The sequence below is a fragment of the Hydra vulgaris genome, chromosome 14 (genome assembly GCF_038396675.1).
Source record: "Hydra vulgaris chromosome 14, alternate assembly HydraT2T_AEP".
NCBI classification, from domain to species: Eukaryota; Metazoa; Cnidaria; class Hydrozoa; order Anthoathecata; family Hydridae; genus Hydra; species Hydra vulgaris.
Window position 1 is genome coordinate 14,514,518 of NC_088933.1, and position 27,579 is coordinate 14,542,096.

Here is a 27,579-nt window from a genome sequence, read left to right on the forward strand (position 1 = left end):
ACCATATGAAAGTAATTGTCACAAACCACATGAAAGTGGTTGTCACAAACCACATGAAAGTGGTTGTCACAAACCACATGAAAGTGGTTGTCACAAACCACATGAAAGTGGTTGTCACAAACCACATGAAAGTGGTTGTCACAAACCACATGAAAGTGGTTTTCACAAACCACATGAAAGTAATTGTCACAAACCACATAAAAGTAATTGTCAAAAATCACATGAAAGTGGTTGTCACAAATCTTATAATGCCTTCACAGTTACAATGTTTCGCGGTGCCCCACTCTCCCCTATATAAAAACAAGCTTTGCCGCTTTTACTACTCCCTCTTGTTTCTTAACTTGGTTTAAACCAGGTTTTTCCATTTGTCATGGTTTAATCCAGCCAGATATATATATATATATATTATAATAATAATAATAATAATAATAATAACAATAATAATAATAACATATCACATTGACCTGTTGCCGCATTTAATTTAATTTAACAAAATTTAATAATAATAATTTAATTTAAAAAATAAATTAATGTAACAAAAATAGGGTAACAGTTTCTTACATAAATACACGATAGTGTGTGTGTGTGTGTAAACACACACACACACACATATATATTATGTATCAATATGGTATATAATATTAATATATCATATTAATCTGTTGCTGCATTTAAAAAACAAATAGGAAATGTTAAATAAACAGTATACTTTAATTTAATATATAATTAAAAAATAATTTTTAGAAGCATTTTTATGCTTTTAAACAGGTGCATTCACATTAAGTATTTACATAAAAGGTACAGTTTTATTTGTAACCCTACTTTACTTTCCTGCTGTCAATTTAAAATTGCTTAAAAAATGTTAACTTGGTTTAAATTGATATTTTTTTCAAACGGTTTAAACTTTTTGGTTTAAACCTATCAACCCTGGTTACAACAACAATAAAAGGTCTTTCATGATTAGACTAGACTCAAAGTTAAGTAAATTCTAGAATATTTAATAGAAATAAAAAACACATACATTTTATTAAATCAATTTTAAAAAATAGAAAAAAAAACACAACAACAAATAAAAAAATCTTTGTCATTTTCGTAAGCAAATTTATTTTAGCAACCAGCTTGTTGTTCATCTAAAATAAAAATATATTACTTTAAAAAACTAGCAAATAATAATTGCTTAGAATGATTAGGGTACAAGAAAGAGCCTTAACTTTTGAAAGACACCATAAGATATAGTGTGGCAACAATAAGCAAGAGCGTAAACAAAGATCTTCATAGCACATTATTGGATATAAACATACAGTAATGAGTTTTAAAACGAAATGATACAAACTTCTTGAAACGATACAAACTTTTTTCAAGTCACTTTTCGAAATGCGTCGATAATCAAAATGTGTCGATAATAACATATCGTTTTATATAAAGTTTGGTTTCGAAACTTCTGTTTGTTTCGTCATAAGGTTTTTTGAACATTTATTAAAATTCAAAACATTTCGTATTTAGAAAACTTTTAACGAAGCTTCTTTGTTTATAGTTAAATCAATTTCTAACATAAAATCAGATTAACTTTTGTCACATTTTTATTGAGGGTTTTTCAAATCAATTTTTTTACGACTGCCGAAAACCAATTTTTCTTATCAATAACTACCGCGAAATACTTTTATTAATGACGCTAAACTAGTATTGTAATAAATAAAAAAGATTTAGCATTTAAATCATGGTATAAATTACAGGGTTATTCATTCTTATATGCGCGTCTATTAATTTTTATATGCGCATTTATTCATTCTTTTATGTGTGTTTATTCATTCTTATATGGGCGTTTATATGACTCAACTACCCATAAAATCTCTAATATAATTTTATGCAAACAATGAATAGAATTTTATTTTTTTATATAGATATATTCAAACTATAAACTAAGTTGTTGCCACTGCTATTTATTTAAAAAATGGTTGCCTTGCCAGCGCCGGATCTATGTAATTGCGTTGTAAAATAGAATTAAATTTAACTCTGTAGTATCTATAATATTTTTAAGTTTTCTGATTACCCTATCTGTATTTCGAGGCCTTACTCCCTGTTTATAAGTATGCTTTTAAGAAGAAAAAAGTCTTCTATTGGATTAAGCTGTGGCGTGTATGCTGGCAGATACTTAATAGCTATGCCATGAGAAGCTAGTGTTTGTCTAACAGAAAGACTCCAGTGGAATTTACTACTGTCCATAACAAGCACCGTCGCTACCACATCTGCATTCCTAATCGCTAGTGCCAACATTTTAGTAATGTAAGTACAAAATTAATCTGCACTACAGTTGTCAGTTTTTATTTCATAAGTCAGCACTCTCATTGTTGAAACAGCACAAATCAAACTAACATTTTTGCCACGATTTGCAGACAACAGTAAAATTGCTGGCGCACCTCTTAGCGAATAACCATACATGCTGTTAGTGACCACATTATACCCAGTTTCATTCAAATAAATAAGTTTTTCATTTGAAATTCCGTTAATTTCGCTTGCAAATGCATAGCGTGCATCAATAACTTGTGTTGAATTTCGTTTTTCTGGCACATGCACAACACGCTTTCTTGACAAATCCGAGCGTTTAAGTTTTCTTGAAATAGTAGAATGAGACATGTTGAAGCCTACTGCAGAAATATTTTCTTTTATTGCTTCTTTCGTACAAAGGTTGTTTTCTTGTACGCATAACTCAATAATATTTTATTTGAGCGTTCATAGGTCTTTTACCTCTTTTTTTTTATTATCAGAAAACGACTTGAATGCAGTCATGTCGTCGAATTCTCATTTGTTTAACTTAACAACAAGATTTTGAACAGTGCGCTTAGATAAATTAACAAAGTGAAAATGCTTGTGGTAGATTTATTTCCTTCAACTAAATGCTTAAGTATTTCAATGTGCTACTCCGCCTTCCAGCCTTCAGATCGCTCTCCAGAATTTTTGAGAATAGGGATAACAAATGTTGCTTTCCAGCAGGCTGGAAAACAAGACTTGATCAGCCTGTTTATCAGCTTTATTAGATTAGAAGTTCAACATTCAGTAATTGTTTTAGCATCTCGGACTTTAAAATTCAGGATAATGACAATATTTGGGAGGAAGATTTAAGGAACAAATATAATAGTAATAATTTTGCTATTATATTTGCTATGGTCGCGTATAAAATGTTGGATGATTACTCATCCAACATTTTATAGGCGACCTTTCTGCGAATTAACTATAGAAACATCACAACTTGTTGCGATATGAATAAAAGAGATTCAAGAATAGGAAATGTAAACTTTATAAAAATAAACAAATTCCAATATGCTTAGCGGGGCCTACGACATCGGAGGGCACGACTTCCCCCCCCCCTCCCCCACTTTTTTTCTAAAGGATCTTTTTTTATTAAGAAAGTTCTAGATATAGAAGACTTTTTTTTAAAGAATTGACGGTTTTGCCCCCCCCCCCCTACTTCGAAACCCGTGTCGTCAGCCCTGCTTAGGGATGGTCCACTAATTAAAGAACGCAAAGTTCATTTAAAAGATGGAAGTAGGGAGATCATAAGCTTTTTTGCACAATGATAATTTTTGAACTTTAACGCTATTTTGATTTTTGGTTTAATATATGACTCTATGAAATTATGTGAGGGATACTTTTCGATCTTTTTTTTTTTTATCAGTAATATTTATGGACAATCCCTTTTTGAAAATTTTTGATGAAAACAAAAAAATATCTTACAACAAATGGACTCAAAGGCTGATCAAGGAAAAAGAGAAATCGATTTTATGCACAAAGCAACAATTGAATTAAAAAAGAAAGATTATTTAAAGAATCTGAACTGCAACTCTAACATTAAAAATAAAGCCAAAATCTAGCAATTGCACAATTTTAAAAATAAAACAATAAAGCCAATTTCTTAAGTCCAAACTATCTATAAAGTTACAAATTAAAAAATTTATATTACCAATTACAAAATATAATGACATTCCCCATTTCATTGCTATAGCAAGATATAAACTGCATCATAAAAAAGTTACTAAAAGCAATTCTTACTCCTGGCAAATACAACAAGGATACCTCAAAAAGACTAAAAATTCTAGAATGCTCCCTTTTATTCAACAGGGTACTTATGTATATTATGACAAATTTATTACTTGATGAAACCTATTGGTATTTTTTTAAATAAAAAAAAATAATTTTTAACTTTTTTTTAATAAAAAAATAACTTCTATAAAATAATAAAAAAAAGCTTCATAATTAAAATACCTAGCTTTCGCTGAACATTTTCATAAATGTGTCTTGCAATTTCTAATGATTTATCTGCTTGATCAGAGTTATAACTTTCATGAGGAATCCTCGGATACCTCCATTGATCTGGGTATCTCAGTTTTGAAGAGGAACCAACAAGACATTCCAACTCAGAAGCCCAATTTTGCAATTGAGTGTCCAAACCTCTGGCATTTTCAATTAAGGAGCATGACTTGATACTTTTAAAATCAATCAAATATTGTGCAGATTTCAATGACTTTTCGGCAGCCTGTAAGAAGTAAACAATAATAATTTTTCTAATGAACTCAAAAGTTCATTCTGAATAATAAGAATAAAAAATAAATAAAACTTGTAGTAATATTAGTAATATATCGATTACTAGTAATATCAACTTTTTCGTAAAACCTTTTCTTGGTATTTAATTTTTCTCAAATCTCTTTAATCAGGTTCGGTAATTTTTTTCCTGTACTTTACTAAAACTAAGTTTTATTCAAGCTCAGTATACTAGTTATAAGTTACAAAAAGTTCATTAAATAAAATATTTATATTATTATAAAATATATATACTATAATTGTTCTTTTTTCCATTAAGAACATTGCAATTAAAGATTTTATGAAGAGTTTTTGAAAATGACACCTTTAGCATTAAAATAAATAAAAAGTCAATCAATCAAAAAACTCTAAAAGTTTAAATAAGCATTTTGATTTCACACTGAAAAAGCCTGCTGCCGCAAGGGAGTATCGCTGCATCGACTGAGAGTTTGAGATGGGGTTAAATTACTATATTATTTTTATGCAAAATTAAAATAATCATATATTTAATTGAATGTAAAATTAGAAATAGGAAAAAAAGGTTTTTGCATAGCATTTTTTTGCTGATTTTTTGATTTCTTAAACATTCATTGATTTGAACATGTGGTCGCAGAGGTCGCCTCGTTTTTTTTTGAATAAAATATAGCTACTGCGAATTGACTTGTAAAATATTCAGGCAACCTCTGTGACTTCATGCTTTAAAATAATTTTTACTACTGAGAGTTTTATTCAAAAACCGACTAAATTCTGTGAAGTATATGAAAATTCCGTAGTTCAATATCATGCAGTTTTACCTTGCGATGGTTTTTATAAATTATCAAAATGGCTACATTCACTCTTCGTCATCTTTTAACACATGCATTTCCCCAAAAGCATATATTATTAAGAAAAATTTTTAAAGCTTGTGCCAAATTTTTGCAGTCTAAGTTTATTGCATATGTATATATATATATATATATATTAGGTATATATATATATATATATATATATATATATATATATATATATATATATATAATATATATATATATATATATATATATATATATATTAGGTATATATATATATATATATATATATATATATATATATATATATATATATATACCTAATATATATATATATATATATATATTAGGTATATATATATATATATATATATATATATATATATATATATATATATATATATACCTATATATATATATATATATATATATATATATATATATTAGGTATATATATATATATATATATATATATATATATATATATATTAGGTATATTATATATATATATATATATATATATATATATATATATATATATATATATATATATATATATAATAAATATATATATATATATATTTAGGTATATATATATATATATTAGGTATATATATATATTAGGTATATATATATATATATATATATATATATATATATATATATATTAGGTGTATATATATATATATATATATATATATATATATATATATATATATATATATATATATATATATATATTAGGTGTATATATATATATATATATATATATATATATATATATATATATATTAGGTGTATATATATATATATATATATATATATATATATATATATATATATATATATATATTAGGTATATATATATATTAGGTATATATATATATATTAGGTATATATATATATATATATATTAGGTATATATATATATATATATATATATATTAGGTATATATATATATATATATTAGGTATATATATACATACATACATATATATATATGTATATATATATATATATATATATATATATATATATATATATATATTAGGTACGCGCAAATAGCCATTTACGGAACCGATTTTTATGCTAAAATTCTGTGCTACGCTTTTTTGTCTTTTTTTTTAGGTAGTGTCAGGCAAGCATCTTCTGTTGGTGTTTCTTTAGAGAAACACATATGCACAAAAATATTTCTTGAAAAAAAGAAAAGTTAATCTTGATTTTTTATGAATTTAATATTTAGTTACTGAACTTTTTTATGAATTATTTTGTTCTTAAAAGTTAGGTTGATGTTGTCACATGAATTCATTGTCGAAGGAATGTCGTGGCCGCTTTTTTTTGTTATTCAGCATCGTTTATACATGCATTTTCTTCATATGTGCCAAATTTCAGCGAAAAATAATTGAGAGCAGATAGCTTAAGAGGTGATTTAGTATATACATTAGTGTTTTTGAAGTAGTGTTAGTCAAACGTTTTTTTATGGTGTCTCTTTTTAGAAACATATTAAAAATAAATTATATTTGGAAAAAAGAAAGGTTAAGCTAGATTTTTATAGTACTTTTATGTATGCTTACTAAACTTTGTTATGGTTTTTTAAAAGATAACTTTGCATGAAAATTTTGTTGATGTTCTCGCTTTTTTTGTTGTTCAGGCAATTTTATACATGCTTTTTCCTTACACATGCTAAATTTCAGAGAAAAATAATTGAAAGCAGATAGTTTACGAAGTGTAGAACTTTTGGTACCTAATTTCATTTTTTTTGAAGAAAAGAAACCGTTAAACGGCGAAATACGGGGGCGGAAGAGGGGGGATGGGGGAGGGGGTGCAAAATGTAAACAAAAAATTATTACAACATTGTATTATTTTAATTTTTAATATTAGATTATAAAAATAAGTAATAAAATGATCAAGGTGTTGTTGAAGAAGGTGTATACTTCAGAAAGTTAATTTATTTTTCATAATAATAATAATAATAATAATAACAACTATTCTTAAAACAGCAATGATAAGAAATGTAAAATCCTTAATCTTCGTTTACATTGTTAAAGAATGAAAATAAAGATTATGGTTTTTACATACTAATCTTGATTTACTTTTACTTGAAATACTAGTCTTTTTTATTATGTACCATGTTAATTACATGGTTCATATTAAAAAAGATTAGAATTTTAGACTAAAACCGTCACTTTGGATTTTTTTTGTTAACAAATGGTATCAAATCACAATTTTGTTAAGAAACCATATATAAAAAAATTTAAAATTGACATTTAAAATATATTATAAAATTATACATTATAAAATTGTACATATTAAACATAAAATTGAATTGACTCTATGGCTTATTCTTATCAAAAAATCTACTTTTTCAAATAATCTAATTTTTAAAATATTATAAAAAGTTCTATTATCTTTAAAAGAAGTTTATCATCATCCTATTGCATACCAATATCTTTTGCTTATTGTTTACATCATTATACAAGTGACTTGATTACTGTTACTTTTATGGACAACATACTGTTGACAATTTCCAGGTGTTTTATTTTTATTATAACACTTTTGTGTTATCTTTAGTCCAATCTACACAGACTATGTCTGGTAAGTTATTCTAGTATAAAATTTAGTATTAATTAAAGAAATACAAATATGTACATGTATTTATTACTTATTTATTTATGTATTAGTTGTCTTGTATGGCTTTCCCATCAGTTTTAATATTGATTTTTTATTATAACTCTTTTAACCTTAGTTCCTTCTTCATGCACTGCAAGTAGTAAGATAAAAAACTATTGGTTTTTAATATCTATGTATTTCTCGTCATTTGCAATATTAATTTTTTATTATAAATTTAACTTTAGCTTCAATCTCATGTGCTAGACCTAGTAAGTTTAACATCTATTACTTTTCAATGGGTTCATTTCTCATTAATTTAACTCACTTCTCATTAATTTCAATAGCGATTTTTTATTACAACTTTTTTTAGTTCTTTCTACATGTACTACACCTGGTTAGTCAAAAAACATTTGTCTTTCCATTTGTGTATGCTCTTCTCATCAATTGTAATTCTTGTTTTTTTATTATAACTTTTTTGTATTTGGTTACATCTTCAGTTGTCACGACAGGTAAGTTTAAAAAGGAATACTTTTCACTCTATGCATGCATTATTAATCAGTTGCAAATTTTAATTTTTAATACAACTATTTTACCTTTAGTTTCATCTGCAATACCTTCCGATGGTAAATTTATGAATCTGGGATGTTTCTGAATGATTATTGCATTCCTCTTATTCCTATTAATATAAACTATTTAATACTTTTGTATTTTGTTATCTCAATGTGTGATAAAAGGAGAATCAATAGAAGTATTTAAATTTTAAATCTGTTCAACTTTCATTAAATTTAATTTATTCATTAAATTTAATTTATCGATTATTCATTATATTTATTCTGACAAACTGTGTTATTAAGTAACTACTTTATATAATTCTTATTCGATGAATTACAATTATATTTGTGAATTATTTTTCTTTAGAGCTTACATATCAGGCCTATCGGCTTTATAGGACCCAGGATCCTGGCCCAACAAGTAATCATTCCCTTCGAAGTTGGGTCTGGTTTGGAGGAAAGGATGAAGAGGAATTTGAATGGCTGCCTCTTCCTCCAAACAGGGGCATTGGGACCTATGGAAGGTCTAGTGGCAGAGGTCATGGCGGCCGAAGTCGAGCTGTTAGACACCATGAATTTCGAAGTGGAGCTGATAAACGTGAAGTGTCAAATTGGAATGATGGCGGCTTTGGTAATTTTACCATCAACAATTATTGACATTTTGCATTCAATATCTACAATAACTTAATATTAATATTAAAGTAACATTTGTTTTCAAATATTTTACCAAATATATATATATATATATATATTTATATATATATATATATATATATATATATATATATATATATATATATATATATATATATATATATATATATATATATACAAACCTACTTTTATTACCAACCCATTGTATTACTACCCCATTGTATTAAGGACTCAAGAGTAATTATAAATAAATACCACTTTCAAATGCTATAAGATTATATGAGGTAGTCATGTATGAGGTATATGGTGACTATTGTTAATAATAATTTATTTGGAACTTAAAATTAAAATCATTTACTAAAAGCCAAGACATAAATTAATTACGATGTTTCAAAACATTTGTTTGTTTGTTTGTTTGTTTTTTTAGATTGGTGGGTTAAACATGTTCATTTAAATGAGAAAATTTATACTCATGCTACTTGTAATCTGTTAACTATTAGTGTATGGTGAATAGTAAAAAAATCTCGTTTTCACTTCACTTTCACATACATTTAATCATGGTAATAAAGATTAAATTATTTTTATTATTTGTCAGGTAGTTAGGGTGGGGGACTGGGGCGGGGCGACATATGCCCCCCCCCTAAATTTAGTGTGTACATCACTGAATTTATATGTTGTAATAAAAGATTATTGTTCCTTTTTCACAATACATGTAATTATTGTAATAAAGATTAAATTAATTTTAATTTTTGTTAGGTGAGGGGTGGGCGGTAAGCCTCCCCTAATATCGATGTGTACATCACTAGTGCATGTTGTATACTAATAAAAGATTATTTTACTTTTTAACGATACATTTAATTTTTGTATTAAAGATAATATTATTTATTAGAATCTAAGATTATTGTATAAGGGTGTTATAACATCACAACCACATCTATGCCCAACTTAAGATCACCTTATTATGTTTGGCGGTTTTCTGCAAGCAAGTTATGACAATATTTTTCAAAAAAAGATTGCTGTCCCACACTATGCGTAGCGCTGATAGAAAAAAAGGAAATAGCCTTATAACTAGAGAATTGTTTAACATTTTGAAGTAATTTTTTTAACAAAGCATCAATTATGAGATATTGTTTGTTTATATATATTTGTAAAAATAAGTCCGTTCTTTTTTAAAACCGGTCTCATTCCGGTTTTTAGGCGGTTTATCCGGAATTATTTGATTTTTGATTAAAAAGATATAAATCCGATAGTTTTTGGTATTTAAAACTCAAAGTCTGATATATCAGCCTATCTTTTTTAGGGGTTACAGGCATTTTTTGTCTTCTACTTTTATTTTCATGATAAATAGAAAGGAAAATAACATAAGTATTTTATTATAAATAAAAGTAAAATAAATACTCCAGAAGTTCCATTCCCTTCAATTGCAGAATAAAGGTTCTAATGCTAAAATAGGCTTTTAACAATATGTCGCTATGAAAATAACCGTTTTTTAAAACTTGATTATCAATTACAGCTGCATGGTTTAATGACACTTCCTTGATTTCTTTTTTTAATACGAACCATTACTCTTTGACTTCCTAAAATTATTTAACAACAAACAATTTTTAAAAGTTTCATTATTGTAATTAATAGTATAGTTTAAGATATAAACTTTTTATTGTAGAAATTATCTATTATCAAATTCTAATGCTAATAATTATAATAATAAATAGATATAATTGAAATATAACTAAAATTCTTTAACAATCATCTGTGACTGAAAGAATTTTAAATTTGAATACCAATATAAAAATTCTTTAATAATCCCTCTGTGACTGGAAGTATTTTAAATTTGAATAGCAATATGATCAAACTATTTAGGCACCTGCTCATTGATATGAACAGTACAACCACAAGACCAGATGTAAAAATTTTCAAGCAGAAATATAAACGTCTGTTTGGTCTCATTTCTAACGATCAGTTTTTAAAAGCCATTCTAATATCACAGTCTGTGCAAAGAATGGTAGTTCATGGTGTTTCTTTTATTAAATATTTTAAATATCCAATAGGTTCTTTGTCCTAGAGTACCATTGAAGCCAGGAACAAAGCCAACAAAACTGCACGAGTAGGTCATGCACGTTTAACTTCTTTTGCCAAAAATACTAGGGATACAGCTAATTATTTATTTATGACATCTGATGTGTATCTGTACTCAAGTAGAACAAAAGAAACTTTGGTAATTCTGCAGTTAAGCGGATTAAAATAAATTTATTTTTTTACTTAATTAAAATCGGTGGAGAAAATTTTTATGTAATTTAAAAAGAGAAAAATGAAAATTACTAATGAAGCATGGAATTAAATTAATCGAAAGGATAATTAAAGCTTGATAGAGAAGGAAATTAAATGTGGAAGCGATTTTTATAATTGATATACTACTTTCTGTTTTGCTTTTAAAGTGAAAAATTATATTTGTCAGCTTTTTATCTTAAAATACATTTTGATTCGCAATATCAGGTAAATACGTTTACAAATAAATTCTTTGATATAGTTATAATTTTTTTTAGAAATTTAAAAAAATTTATACTACGGTGAAAAACATGTTTTAGGAAAAATGTTAATAATTCTTTTTTAGATGGCACTACAACAGTCTCCACGAACGAGAGCGTGTAAAGTTAAAACATACTTTTATTTTAGGCCGCTTAACTGCAGGATTACCGAAACTTTTATGTTTGCGAAAAATTTGCATCAATTAACCTCAAATTGACACAATTTATCATGTTTTTGTTTCCTCAAAAATGTGTCTAAAGTTCTATTTCTACTTAGGGATGCATAGTGTAATTCTTCAAGGCTTGCTGTAAATATTAAATGTTGCACCACATATGGATTGGTGAGACATGTTTAGAATAAAATTTTTAATTATATTTCAATTATATCTATTTATTACAGCGAATACAGTTTTTTTTTTGAATGTATAATTATTAGCATTAGAATTTGATAATAAATAATTTCTACAAAAAAAAGTTTATATCTTAAACCAAAAAAAAGTTTATATTATTAAACCATGCAACTGTAATTGATAATCAAGTTTTAAAAAACGGTTATTTTCATAGTGACATATTGTTAAAAACCTATTTTAGCATTAGAACCTTTATTCTGCAATTGAAGGGAATGGAATTTCTGGAGTATTTATTTTACTTTTATTTATAATAAAATACTTATGTTATTTTCTTTTCTATTTAACATGAAAATATAAGTAGGAGACAAAAAATGCCCGTAACCCCTAAAAAAGATAAACTGATATATCAGACACTGCTTGATTCTAAGGGTTTTAGGTTGAATTTCAAAAGACATGAGGGTTTTTTTCAGATTCTAATAATATGTAAATATACGAGCTGGAATGAGTTGATAATAAAATCTTCCTTCTTAGAGTATTCCTTCTTAAAGTATTCCTTCTTAGTCTAAAATTAATATTTTTTAAAATCCAGAAAAAAACGTTTAAAAAAAATCATTTTTATTATTTTAGGTATCTCTTATTATAAATATCGTAGAAACTCATATGACCATCTTTAATATCATATGACCATCGTATGACCACCCATTGTCTTCAAAATGTGGTTAATTTAAAATATAAGAATAGCTTTAATAGTTTCACTGATAAAGCTTCTAAAACGGTTGGTGACTTGGTTAGAAATATTAACTAACAAGACTTGTTACTATATAAATTTTATAACTACATTTTATAACATTTTTTTTAAAAACATTAATTTTTATTAATAAAAAATGTAATATCATTTTAAAAATTTACCTTTTTTAAATACTTTACTAAATATAAATATTTTACCTCAATACTTAAATAATCTGTTTTAAATATTTTACTAAAAGTACAAACAATCTTGTTCACATTAAGAAAAACCTATGAAAATGATTGATGAAGTTTGGAAGATTAGAAGAGAGTTATTTTTGATTGGAAGGATAGATTGGAAGGTTTTGATTGGAAGGATAGATTGGAAGGTTTTGATTGGAAGGATAGATTGGAAGGTTTTGATTGGAAGGATAGATTGGAAGGGTTACTTCAGCTGACGATCAATGCTTATATCCAATTTATTGTATGGTATTGGACAAGCGCAGCCACAAGATTTTTAAGTTAAGAGATTATATAATTGAGTCAAATTTCTGCATTGAAAGTTTAAACTCATTTTGCACAGATTGTTTGTTGAAAAGTTGAAAAGTGCATTGGGCACCCATGCACAAGAACATCTGCTGTTCAAAATTCTAAGAATCTTATTCTTTTCAAGGATAGAAAAATGTCAGAGCAATTAACCTCAACTATTCTAAAGCTTCTAGTAAAGGCTGAAAATTCGTTACAATTATGCCCTGGTAGATTTTTTATTTATTGGTTTATTTATTTATAATGACTTGCTGCGATATTCTATTCAAATTTTAAGAGGCTCACTGCTACCTGCAGTACTAAAACCTAAACTCTAAACAAATAAAGTAGTCTCTACTGATACTTGATATCAAGAAAAACCATGATGACTGAAAATGTGGTTTATGATATTCGAAGAGATTTATGAAAAATAAATCTAACTCATCTAGGTGTTTTAATATTTTGTAATTTTATTTAAACGGCAGTATATTACTTTATTTATTTTCAAAAAATTTATAATAGTTAATAAAACTCACATAGTCTACAGTATGGAATTTTACAACTATGTGTTAAAAGGAATTCAATTGCTACGGTTATGAAGCTCATAAACGTACTTCTCGGCATATCAGCAAGAGATTTTGCCCAATTTTTTATTTAAATAATTTTTACTAGTATTTATTATAAAATTAAATCTTAGAATAACAAAACAATTTATTATAGAGTCATGGTGGAAAACATGCTTGCTGTTACTGTACTGATACAACTAGCTCATTAGGTGATTTGAGAACTTTTGCCTCCTTGTTTCACATTACTATTGGTACTAAGATGAAGGATATCCTTAAAAGACAATAAAGTTGTTCAATAATATTTTTACCCCATGTTTGCTTGAGGAAATTCCCAGAAAATTTATTCTTGATACCATCCCTCCTCCGGAACTTTACATGTATGAGCATGTTGTAACAAAAATTGTTGACGTTCTTATTGTCAATGAGGGTCTGAAATCCTTTTTGGACAAAAATACATTAAATGTGGCATGGAAATAATGGTGGCTGATTTGATAAACCCAAGGTTCCGAGTTCGATCCCCACCACGACCCTGGTAGTACCGCGCTCAACTTGTTTCTCCGCGCAGCGGCCTTGTTCGTCAAGGTTCGTGTTTCGGAGTTATAGAGTTGAGAGAGGGTTATAACCACAATTAAGTAGCCTCCTCGTATGTAGTGGCCTTCTCGGCCTTGGGGAGGTGAATTAACATAAAAATAAAAAAACTGTGATAAAGTTCTGAAAGTATTAGATGAAATAATGCTGATAACACCAATTCAGTTATATCTCTGCATTGAAACACTGCAACAGGTAACAATCATGAAAACAGGTAACAATCATGTTTATGTTTATGTTTATGTTTATATATATATATATATATATATATATATATATATAGAATAATCTATATATATATATATAAATATATATATATATATATATATATATATATATATATATATATATATATATATATATATATACATATTCTCATAAACAAAACAAATTTTCTAATTTTTAAAACCATTTTTTTAATAAAAAAACAAAACATGTTTTGACTAACACAAGTCATCTTCAGTTAAAATTAAATATTTAAAATTTGTTAAAATACCTATAAAGGTGTTGATAAAAAAAACAAATATAATTCTTGTACAAACTAATAATAATATAATTACAAAAATACAATAAAATCAGTTAAAAAGTTTATCATGTCGTACAAAAGAAATAGGAAACAACAAAAGAATAGATTAAAAAGATATGCAATATGTATAAAAAATGGCAACTAAACAGAAAGTGTCATTTTTACATGGTTAACCTGTTTATTCATACTAGGTTTTAACCATTCTATAAACATACTTTCTTTAAGTTTTAGGTCAAATTTTTTAGATGCCGATTCTAACACAGAGAAACACTAATCATTTATTTGCATGAAACAATTTTCATTAGCATGGAGATGTTTATAGATATGAGACTTTTGGTCCCTCTTGTAATGTTCAGATATCCGGGTCTTGACATGGCGAGTAGTTTCGCCTACATAACAGGAGTTACATCCTGCACATTCAAATTATACACCACGAACGATTTGAACTCAAGAGGAATAGGATCTTTGGAAGAAAAGAATTTAGAATTTTCAGCGAGGTAAATACTAATTTAATATTTGCTGAACGACAATATCTTTTAAAATTGAATTCAGTCTTTTATTAGTTGAATCAGATATTTTTCCCAAAAACGGCAGTTTAAAATACGACAAAGATTCTTTGATTTTTGGTTGTGGTGGAGGATTTGAATTAATCTTATTTAAATAGGAGTTATGTATTTTTAAAATGAGCCAAGATGGGTTCCTATTTCTTTTTTATGACATGATAAACTTTTTAACTGATTTTATTGTATTTTTGTAATTATATTATTATTAGTTTGTACAAGAATAATTATATTTGTATTATTTTATTAACACCTTTATAGGTATTTTAACAAACTTTAAATATGTATTAATTTTAACTGAAGATGACTAGTGTTAGTCAAAATGTGTATTGTTTTTTATTAAAAAAATGGTTTTAAAAGTTAAAAAGTTTGTCTTGTATATGAAAATATTTACATTTTTGGTACTTAAATGAAATTTTGGTTATATATATATATATATATATATATATATATATATATATATATATATATATATATATATATATATATATATATATATATATATATATAATATAATATATATATATATATATATATATATATATATATATATATATATATATATATATATATATACATATATATACATATATATACATATATATACATATATATACATATATATACATATATATACATATATATACATATATATATATATATAACCTTTGAAAGTCATTTTCTTGTTATATGATACAATGTTATTAAAATTCAATAAATACCGCTACGTATAAGCTCTTTAAAAAACATGTATTTTTTTTATTTCAATATATTTTATTTAATATTTTTTTATTCAATTTGAAAAAAAAAAAATGTTTTCTATGCATTTATTTTGCTTTAAAACCTGTAATGTATAGAACGGACCCAAAAAAAAAAAAATATAGTAGCATGTGAACCATAAAGTTGCCAAACCATTAAAAGTATTATTATATATTAAATTTACCACACTTTGAAGACAAAGATAATGGGTGCTCGTGTGGTTTTCTATAACATTTATAATAAGAGATAGCTAAAATAATAAAAATAATATTGTTTGCAAACACTATTTTCTGGATTTCGGAAAATATCTATTTTGGACTAAGAAAGAACGCAAAGGATTTTATTTTTAACACATTCCAGCTCGTACATATACAGGTCATTTTCCTGAAAAGTAACGTTTTTATAAAAATTAAATATTAAATTTTTTAAACCAAATTTTTTGAGGTTATGGCTTTGAGTATATTTAATCATTTGAAAGTACCCACATAACTCGTTAAATGTCAGTTTACTAAAAAAAAATTAAAAACTTATAGCGTAATCCACAGACGTGACAACTTTCCACAGACGTGGCGTTAAGAGTAATATCACTTATGCTGTAACAGCTATAAGTGTTGTTCAAGTAATTTTCAAAAATAATAATCATCTGTAATCAATAGTTTTTATTAGCTAACATAAAATAGTATACGGTACATGTTTTTCAAATTTTTTAAGTGTTATTAGTATGTAAATTAGAAAATATTTTTGAATGGTAAACCTTGTGGAAAACTGTATTGCCCCCTGTTGGTGAGATTTGGCTGGCACAATATAAACACTACATCGCCTTTATCGATGACAGAGATGTCATCTATCTCCGGAAACGTGAAAAATTCCTGGCCAGATCTTCTCAAAAAATTTATGACAAACTCATTTCAATCTGCAACTAAAGCTTGAATTAACCCAACATAGTATTTGACAATTTTTTTGGAAGTTTGAAACTTCACAATCACAAAGTCATTCATTTTAATAGACAAGCTGTCCTCCTCACTATCGCCATAAACACTGTGATAACTTAGTCTTGTCTTTTTCTTTTTACATTTACTTGGGCCTTGGTTTTCTTGTGCCAAACCTTTGGATATTGTTCCTTTAGCAAGTGCTTTCTTCCTTTTCAAGGATTGTTGACCTGGTAAAGTATGTTAAGGAATTTCTTAAAACAGAAGCAAATAAAATTATTTATAAAAGAAAAATTACAAAATTAAATAACAGTTAAATAAGGTTTTTGATGGACAACTTATTTCAATATTTTATGAAAATACAAGGCTCGCTGAAAAACTAAATATTAATGTTCAAACATTCTTGATGGCTAAGTACCTTGAACATTTAAGCAATGCAAAAGTTTGCAATATTCAATATGAGCCAACTTAAATTTATACATTAAAAGGATACGAGGATGAAAATCTGTTAAAGATTCAGTAGGGATTAGTACTTCTCCAATACTATAGTGATTGCATTTTGTAACATTACCATTGTCACATTCAGTGCATGTCAGCCTTCTCATATACAACGTTTCTTTTTTAGTGGAACTCCAAAACACCTCATGAACTTGTAAAGTCCCCTTAAAAGTTGTTAGGTTTTTGGGTACACATTTCTCGTAGAGATTGAAATCTGTTTTTTTAATAGTATAGATGATTATACTTGGATACTTTTCTTTTATTTCTTCGTTCTTCTTTTCTGTGCCCCTTTTCTGTGAAATGTCATCTCATTGTTTTAGCTCCAAACTCTTTTTGAAAAAAAGTACCTTGCAAATAGAACATGGACTTGTTTCGGTACTGCTGAGAAGTGCTATCGCTAAGAAAATGAACTGTTTCAATGATTTTCTTTCAAGTCATTAATAACAGGCTTTAAATGTGCGCAGATCCCAACAAAGTCGTGTTGTCTGTTATCTGAAAATGTACAGTAAGATTCAGCCTTTATTTTGTTTTCAGAAATACTGTAATAGTACGCCATTACTGTATGGATTGACACTTGATCTTCTTCACACAACTGTATGGATTGACTTGGTTTCTTGATCCACCAAAATGGAGCGATTGAATTTCTTTTGAGTATTTGCAATTGTAATTTTCTGAAAAATCACAATGAACAAAAATATCCCTAGGCCCAAGTTATTTTTTATTTCTGATGTAGCTTTGTACTGGTGTTTTATATTGCATACATGCCTCATAAACTTTTCCAACATGTTGTTAATAAAATGTAAAAACAGCTGTTTTTTAGTTAATGTTAACTCTTCTTTTACAGTTTTGAAACATGTCTTCATTTTACCTTCTTTTTTTTTTTTTTTTTTTTTTTGTTATTCACCTCCTCAAGGCCAAGAAGACCATTACAGATGAGGAGGCTACTTAATAGTGGTTTTAACCCTCTTTCAACTCTATAACTCCGAAACACGAACCTTAGAGGACAAGGCCGCTGCGCGGAGAAACAAGTTGAGCGCGGTACTACCAGGGACGTGGTGGGGATCGAACTCGGAACCTCTCGCCTATGAAGCGAACGCTTTACCACTACACCACTACCGCATACCACTACACCTTTACCAAAAAAAAAGCGCTTTACCACTACACCTTTTACCAAAACTTCAACTCTTTTTTTAGACCATTGGGGAAAAGTTGCTTGTTCATTCTCAAATTTTTTACAAACTATTTTTTTGTTTAAACAGCATACTCTACATTTTCTTTCTAGGCACAATTCTCTCAGCTCGCCATCACATGTTATACTTTTTAGCAAGTCAGTGGGATATTTATATGCCAAGATCTTTAAAGTATACAACTTTTCAAGAACCAAAGCAAAATCTTCATAGTCAATACAAAGACAAGTATCTCGTTTACGGAAGTCTGGTTGAACTACCCAAAAAGGTCTCAATTTACAAAATGCTATAAGATGTTGAATTGAATTCGTTTGTTTGTTTAAAGTCATTATACAAATGGCTTTAAACAAACAAACGAATTCAACATTGTATCATTCAATAGCCTTTTCTGTTTTTTCAGTTTTCCAGCAGTAAACCTACTAGAACTATCTTTTTCTAAAAAGTTTTGTACTTCCATCTTGAGTTTTTGTTGTTTCAATATATTTGAGGTTTGATGTGTATGGTATGGATTGCGTGGTAAGATATATCTAGAAGTAAGATTGTTAAGGCTTCTTTGAAGTCTGCACTTCTTTATTATCTTTTCGCTTAATACCCTGGCAAAAACCTTTTTTTTGTTAATACAACTCTCAGTAGAAAAATTTGATTGTATTTGTGTCTTTTTCGCTAAAAAGCAAGCTTTTCTTTACTTCCTTTGAGCATTTGTACCACTAGTCATTTTTTTAACCACCTTTCGAGGAGTATTATCTTTTGCAGACTGCAGTCTGTAGAATTTTTGTCTTTAACCCATCTCTATACTTTCTACGAATTTTTAGCCCGCTGGATTTCTGGAGCTAGATTCTTGACTGGGACTAGGAAGTACATTGAAGTCTAGTTCATTGTCAATAGGAATATTTACAATTGGACTTTCAGATGGTGTTGACAAATATTCAATTAGTTATTGTCTTTTCTTTTTTATTTCTCGACTTCTTTTGGTCTTTTCCTTCCAACCTTTTCTTACTGATCTTTTATCCCTTTCTGAAAGTTTATGAATTTTCTTCCGTGTTGCTTTTTTTCTTTCTCTGTCTTTTTGTTTTTGTTCTTCATACTTTTCTGGGTTTTCAGCTTTCATCTTCTCCCTCGCCTTTCTCATACTTAGTTTTTTCAATTCTCTAGTTTTTTCTATCTTTCCCATCTTTGTAATTTATCAGGCTGGAAACATTTATCTTTTCTCTAATAATTAATTGGCTAAATGAGCAAAGTTTTAAAATATTAAAAATAGTATAAATAGACATTAAAAAATCCATATACAAGTAAAATTGTTATTTGTTGTCACGTCCGTTGCTTCCTGTATTCCACAGATGTGACATCCACAGATGTGACAGATGAAAGGAAAAAGCCTAAAAGGGGCGTTATGTTTTGAGGCTAGGACTCTGTTCCCCTTGGAGTAAATATGTCCAAGTAATAACTAGTAATTAAAATTATTGCTCATAAAAAAATAAATTTATATACTCTATAAATGTTTACCACAGATGTGACACACTCACACAAACAAATTCAACTTTTAAAGCTTCAACGCTTATTAACACAAAACAACTCCACCAAACCTTCCTTCAATTTTACTCATTAATAAAAATGTCTGGTATTTCAGCTAGGACAGCAACAGAGAGCACTACTGCTTCATCATACAGCTTTTTTTTGATGTTAACAACAATATCTACAAACGTGAAACTTGAGCTGGTGACACGAGCTTCAATCACATAAAAGTTACTTTGAAAATATGTTTTGAGGAAAATAATATGTGAACTCTAATTTTAATGTATTTTTAATTATTTATTATGCATTAAAAAAAAGTAAAATACTTCTATCAAGGATTAAACTACTAGGGATTAGCAAAAGGTCTGGGTGGTGACATTCCACGGACGTGACTTGTCACAGTCTGTGAAACATAATTTATTCACTGAAAAAACTATTTTGGATTGGGTTAGATTAGTTTAACATTGTATAACTGTAAATTTATTATTTGTACCCGTTAAAAATAAAAATAGTATTAACTTGAAAGAAAAAATTAGTTGTGACAGTATATTTCTACCTTTCTGGAGAATCACCCATACATATTATTAGAATCTGAAAGCAGGCCTTGTTACGAGATTTCGCTGCGTAGCGAAAACGCGTAATGGATTTCTAAGTAACTTAACTCAGCAAATATATTTTGCATCGTTAAGTTATATTGCGTCACTCGCGTCTTTTCAAGTACCGCATTGTAATTAAAGTTATTTTATTAACGCGTTAAAAATCATACAAACAGTTTTTTTTTTCTCACTATAACAAAAGTTACAAATATAATCTAAGTTCTTATTTAAAAAATCATTTTTATTTTTTTTTTCAAATATGAACTAAATTTTATTTTGAAAATTTTTTTTTTTTCATGAAACGTAAAATAATGTTTGTTTATTTTCTTATCATTTTACAGTTGGTTTTTGGTTATTTTATTAACTGTTAATAAATTTTTTCTTATTTAATTTGTGAACTCATTTTAATAATGTTTTGAAACAAGAAAGAGTTTTTTGTTGTTGTTTATCAGTTACCGATAACATATTCGTGATCATAATTTATTTTCATAAATTAAACGAACGTCATTAAAACTTTACGTTATTGAATTAACAATAAACAAAATATCTTATTAATAAAATATTTACATCAAAATAAATCGTGCATTTTTTGAACTATTATGACTAAAAATAAATTTTATGTTTAAAAGGAATTTATATATTTAATTCCTTAAGATAAAACTTAAAACACTTAATTTTTTCCAACTAATTTTTAACAACAACAAAAAAAAATTATTTCTTTAACAAAAAATCTATTAGTTTACACTTGCGGTTAAATGCTTTTACTTACGACTTTATTTCTTCTTAATAAACGTCACGTTAACGACAATCAAAAAATTTAAATATTCTAAAAGATATAAGTTTTTGCGTAGCGCAAAACTGCTGAACGCGTAGGCAAATCGCCTTTTCGCAAGCAAAATGCGAGCTGCGTAACGCTTCTTAACAAGGCCTGTGAAAGAAAACCTCATGTCTTTTGAAATTCAACCTAAAACCCTTAGAATCAAGCAATGTAGACTTAGAGTTTTAAATACCATAAACTATCGTTTTAATATCTTTTTAATCAAAAATCAAATAAATCCGGATAAACCGCCTAAAAACCGGAATGAAACCGGTTTTAAAAAAGACCGGATTTTTTTTTATAAATATATATATATAAACAAACAATTTCTCATAATTAAAACTTTGTTAAAAAAATTACTTCAAAATGTTAAACAGTTCTCTAGTTATAAGGCCATTTCCTTTTTTTTTATCAGCGCGACGCTTAGTGGGGGGCAGCAATTTTTTTTATTACTCTTTGTTTTTAAGGCCATTTCTAAAATTTTTTAATATTTTTTTTCTAGAGTTTTTTTTCTTTTACTGAAAACGTCATATAAATTAATGTAACAAAAATAGAATAGCAATTAGTTATATAATTATATGACACTTTGGACATCGATGGTGTTTTGCAGGAAAGTGTTCCAGTGACATGCAATTTGATTTGTAAAAAACTGTTCTCTTTCAATACAATTATTTATTCTTCGTCTATCAGACTGATTGTGACCTCTAAGATCAATTTAGCTAAGTATTGTTTGTGGCACATGAAAATGGACCTCGTCAATGTTTCAAGTGATCTTGAATTGTTGAACTAGGTTGCCTCGCATTCTGTAGTCTGTAAGAGTTGTTAAACCCAATATTTACAGTCTTTAGGCGTATGGTAAGTGCTTTATTAGTGCAACCGCTTTTGTCGTATGCTTCTGCCCTTTTTCTAATGTTTCAATGTCATGTTTCAGAAACAGCAACCAGACTGGTACCGCAAACTCGGCCTATGTGCATTACATTGCATTTTGCCATTCAGAAAGGCATGTGCCAAATTTTGGACCACTCCACGGCTTTGTCTATGTCATCTTATAAAGTTGATAAGTCTTCAGATTTAACAATCTAAATATTATTACGCTTATTTAATAGTAGAAGTAGTGTCGTTTCACTTTCGTTTTTCAAGAAGTTTCTAGGCTTTTCTATACGCATTCTATATTCCACGCGGTCTTTTAAGGAAGGTCTGCAAGCAAATTAGAGCTGCCAAAATTTTTAGTTTCAAGAAGAACTGATGTTGTTCATTGTTTAAAAACTAAAATTTGTTTGATGTGGGTTGTTTATGTTTTTCTAATTTCTATAACCTTTTTTTTTTTTTTTTAGAAGAAGTTAGAACTAAAATTACTGGTAAAATAGTTTTTGTAGTACAATGTTTCTTTTTTAGTAAAGTGTTTCAGTTTTGTCTTTAGTCTTTTAAGCAAGTAATGTTTCATTTACGCATTTAAATAAGTAATGTTTCACTAACATTTTAAGCAAGTAATGTTTCATTTTTTAGAGCAGATAGAAAGAACTGAAGGCCTTTTTAGTAAGTTCAAGTTTATTTATAGTATATATTAGTAAGTTTATTTATAGTTTATATTAGTTCAAGTTTATTTATAGTTTATATTAGTGAGTTTATTTATTAGACAGGCAAGCAGACAGCGACTTCAATAAGTTTTATCATTTAGTTTATATTTAAGTAAGAATTCTATATATATTAAACGAGTCACTTATTGTTGCATTTGCAATTTAAATTTTTTAAATAGGCAAGGTGACAGCGACTTAAGTAAGTTTTATCATTTAGATTATATTTAAGTACGAATTCCATATATGTTGAACAAATTACCCATTGTTGCATTTGCAATTATATTGTATGTAATTTTATATCAATTTTTATTTTTAGACAGTCAGATAGAACTCAGTAAGAACTTAATTTTTGTAGGTTTAAGAGCTTCTTTTTAATATTCTTCAATCTAGATTAAATCATTGAATATGTTTTATATACAGAATTTTAATAAATTTTGTCATTTAGGTGTGGTATCATCAGCTGGTACAAATAGGAATGTCTTTTATTTTATTAAAAAAGGATCAACAAATATTGTTTATTTAAACATAACCATCAAATAGTAATGTCTTTCAATAAATATTGTCTATTTAAACTTAATCATCAGGATTAGATAAAATAGCTTTTTTATTTAATATTTTTTTATTTAGTTATAACTTCAGTAGCATCAGTTACTTCAGGTGACTTAGTACATTTATCTTGATACTTGAATTACATTCGTTACTTAAATCTACAAGCAATAAATATTGTTCAGTATTTTGATTTTTCGAGTAAAAATCTATTTACTTTTTTCAAATTTTTCTAATAAAATTTTTTTTTTATCAAAAACATTTTTTGATAAAAAAAATTTTTTATTAGAAATATTTTTGACAAACTTTATTTTTTTTTAGTTTTTGTTGAGTTTTTTTAAATAAGTTTATGAACTTTATATTTTTTTAATATGAGGATGCAGCATTTGTATATATTTTTTTGTGTTCATTGTGTATATAAGTTTTTTTATGCGGTACCTTTCAAATCAAGTTTAATCAAGTTAAAGTAGTCCTTTGATTAGTAATCTTTATTTCATTAAAAATAAAGGTATTGGTTTCAAAAATGAACACCATAACCTTCCCCTATAACATTTTAAAGTAACGTTACGTATTGTAGCGTAAACGGGATTCGTTAAGTTACGTGCAAAATGTCCGTTATTTTTACGTAAACGAGACGTAACATTTTGCGTAACAATACGTGTCACTGTAACGTAACGTTACGTACAAAATGTCCGTTATTTTTACGTAACCGAGACGTAACATTGTAACATAACGCTACGTGGAAAGTGTTAAGTAACAATACGTAACATTTTGACCAAATGATACGTACCATTGTAATCTATTGTATCTATCCATATGACTTTTTTTTTTATCATATGTACATTAATATATGTATAGAGAGAACGCTACTATATACAGAGATCGATATATAAAGGGAGAAAACAGTGAAGTCAAGTGTGAGTGTGGACATATATTGCACAGAAAGTGCAACTATACACATAATTGGGTATTGTGGTTTATCCTCCTCCGGCTAATTGCCATATAGAAGCCACATACCTGGGCCGACGAAGACAAGTTCTGCTCACTAATGTGCATCATCACCAGCATCGCTGACCAAAAGTAAGTGAATTTAGGAAGAACGAAGTTGAGTAAAAGTTAGAAGAAGTCGAGTTAGAAAGATTGCATAATAGCGCTTAAATATCGCACGAGATATTAGAATGTATACACATATTGACCTTAGCTAGGTATTGTACAAAATATGTGAATTGTCTATTCACATACTTCACATATAAGAAAGTTTAAAATTTTATATACATTTTTGCTTGTGGGTTTATGAAAACTCGTGAAGTGTTGCGCTTGTATTGTTGACCAAAAAAAAAGCAACCTGACGTAAGAAAATCTAGATATGGGTGCGGATTCACAACTTTTGCGTAACTCTTGCGTAGCTGAGCAAAAGTTACGAAAAACTTACGCAAAATATTTTTTGCGTAACTATTTGGTATTCACAACTTTTTCGCAGCATTTGCGTAAAGTTAAGGTTGCGCACGAGTTACGCAAAACTTAGGCAAAAACTTACGCAAAAACTTAACCAAAATTTAAGGCAAATATTTTATAACTATTTGTATAAAGGAAGTAGTTAGTATTACTAATTCTTTTTTTATTAAGACACACAGGGCAATGTGACCAAACACTGAATGTTTCTTTTTTAAAGTCAGGGCTTAAATTTACTTACAATTATTATTTTGTTGTTGTTGCTATATATAAAAATGTAGCAAAACCGTATAGGGGTTATTCAAATAATACGTGACATTCTTATATAGGGTGGAGGTGTTTGAAAGTGTCACCAAATATCACATGGGAGAGGGGCTGGTTAGCCACAGTGTGACATGACAAAATTTTTAAAATTTAAATTTTAATCACAGCAGAATAGTAAACCTTTAGCATAAAAGTATAAACTCAAAAATATATTTGTTTAAAAATAATGTCACGTCACAAATAGGGCGGGGAGAGATTGTTTAAAATGTTACATATACAAAGAAGGGAGTCTAGCAAAAAAGTGTTTCGTGTTATTTGAATAGCCCCATATAGCACATATGTGAAATTATTTTTAAAAGTAATAGCATATGTAGCATAAACAATCTTTCAATCTATTTTGAGTATCTATTGGCAAAATAATTAAAATAATTAATAATTGGATTAAAATTGGAACAAATAGGAGTCGGTTGGTTTTTTAAATGAGATATCGATTATTGACAAAGTGCTACATCTATTATTTTAAATATAGATATTACAAGCACTCATTAACAATAATTCGGGCATATTTATTCAAATCCAAACGTGTAATATAAATTGTATTATCCTGGGCTTATATAAAATAATTATTCAGCTTCCTGTATCATGCCATCAGTGAATGCCCATTAGTTTTATTTAACCCTAACTCCAAACCTGGATCGAACCTTATTTGTAAACATTACTGGCTAAATAAACTAGCTAAAATATACAGAAAACTAGCTTTTGAAAGAACTTTTTTTTCTATTTTTAATATAAAAAGAAAAAGAAAAACAACATAAAATTAATATTTTGAGGCATTTTTTTGGCGCCCACAGCGGTCCTATAGTACGAAAAAAGGTACGGGTTCACCCTTGATCAGATCATGCAACTTGTCTTGCATTGCTTCAGGAAGTTAAAACAAAATACTTTAGTTCAGCATAAAATTTCACGTTCATAAAATAATGGAAGTGCTAAACTAAAGTGTTTTTTTTTTACTTCTTGTTTTCATTCATACTTCTCATACCCTAAGGTATTAGAAGTAAGAATGAAAAGGTTTTATCATATAATTGACTTGAATCAAAAACACTGTTATTTGCAATAATATATTTTATTTCAAATAAAGAAATTGCTTCAATAAAATCAAAAAATACATTTAATTGCATTCTAGTATATTTGAAACTATTTATAAACAAAATTTCTATAGTCAGAAATATAAGGAACATTTTGAAAACATAAGCAAAAGTTCAACAACTTTTCCATAACATACTATGAAAAGTACATTGTATTTTTCATAATATGTTATGGAAAATGTTTCAATTATATTAATTAACAAAAGTTGAGTTTGAATTAAAATCCACTTGTTTTTTGTAATTTTTTTTGCAGTGATATTTCAGATTGAGAATTTATGGTGCCATATTTGCACGAATAAAAACATGATTTTTATATTCGCTGGATAGGGTAAAGTTAGTTCTGTGAATCAGGTACATGCAGTATAAAAAAGTTTGACTCTTTGACAGAGCAAGTATTGATTAAATCACAACAACAAGTATTGTAGTAGGTTTTCAAGACACCAAATACAGTACAATCTAATAGCCACAACCAGTGTGAACAATATGCTGTCATCTCAAGAGTTGTAATGCAATTTTTAACAGCAACAGATAACAATTCTACTGAATTGTGAAAAGCACTATCACTCCATTTGGAATAACTGGTGGATCAAGGAACTTTTTATGGAATTTCTGCTCTTTGCAATAACAAACTACAACCACGAGATTTCATTTAGACATACAAAAAAAATGATCTACCCAAACAATTTAAACTATTATAGAATATGTTTATTATTTGCAAATAACAATATTATTTAACAAGAAATTAGGCTTTA

At 27.4% G+C, this 27,579-nt stretch overlaps 1 protein-coding gene across 1 annotated transcript in view; it reads right to left on the minus strand.

The window, feature by feature from the left end:
• Positions 1-977: 977 nt before the first annotated feature.
• Positions 978-27,579, minus strand: part of LOC136091180 (sacsin-like) — a 101,455-nt gene continuing 74,853 nt past the window's right edge. The window contains exons 8-9 of the mRNA XM_065818185.1: positions 4,261-4,531; positions 978-1,130 (exon numbers count right to left, since the gene is read on the minus strand). Of these exons, the coding sequence (XP_065674257.1) occupies positions 1,108-1,130; positions 4,261-4,531 (294 nt within the window). The 3' untranslated portion in view covers positions 978-1,107. The remainder of the gene's footprint in view (positions 1,131-4,260; positions 4,532-27,579) is intronic.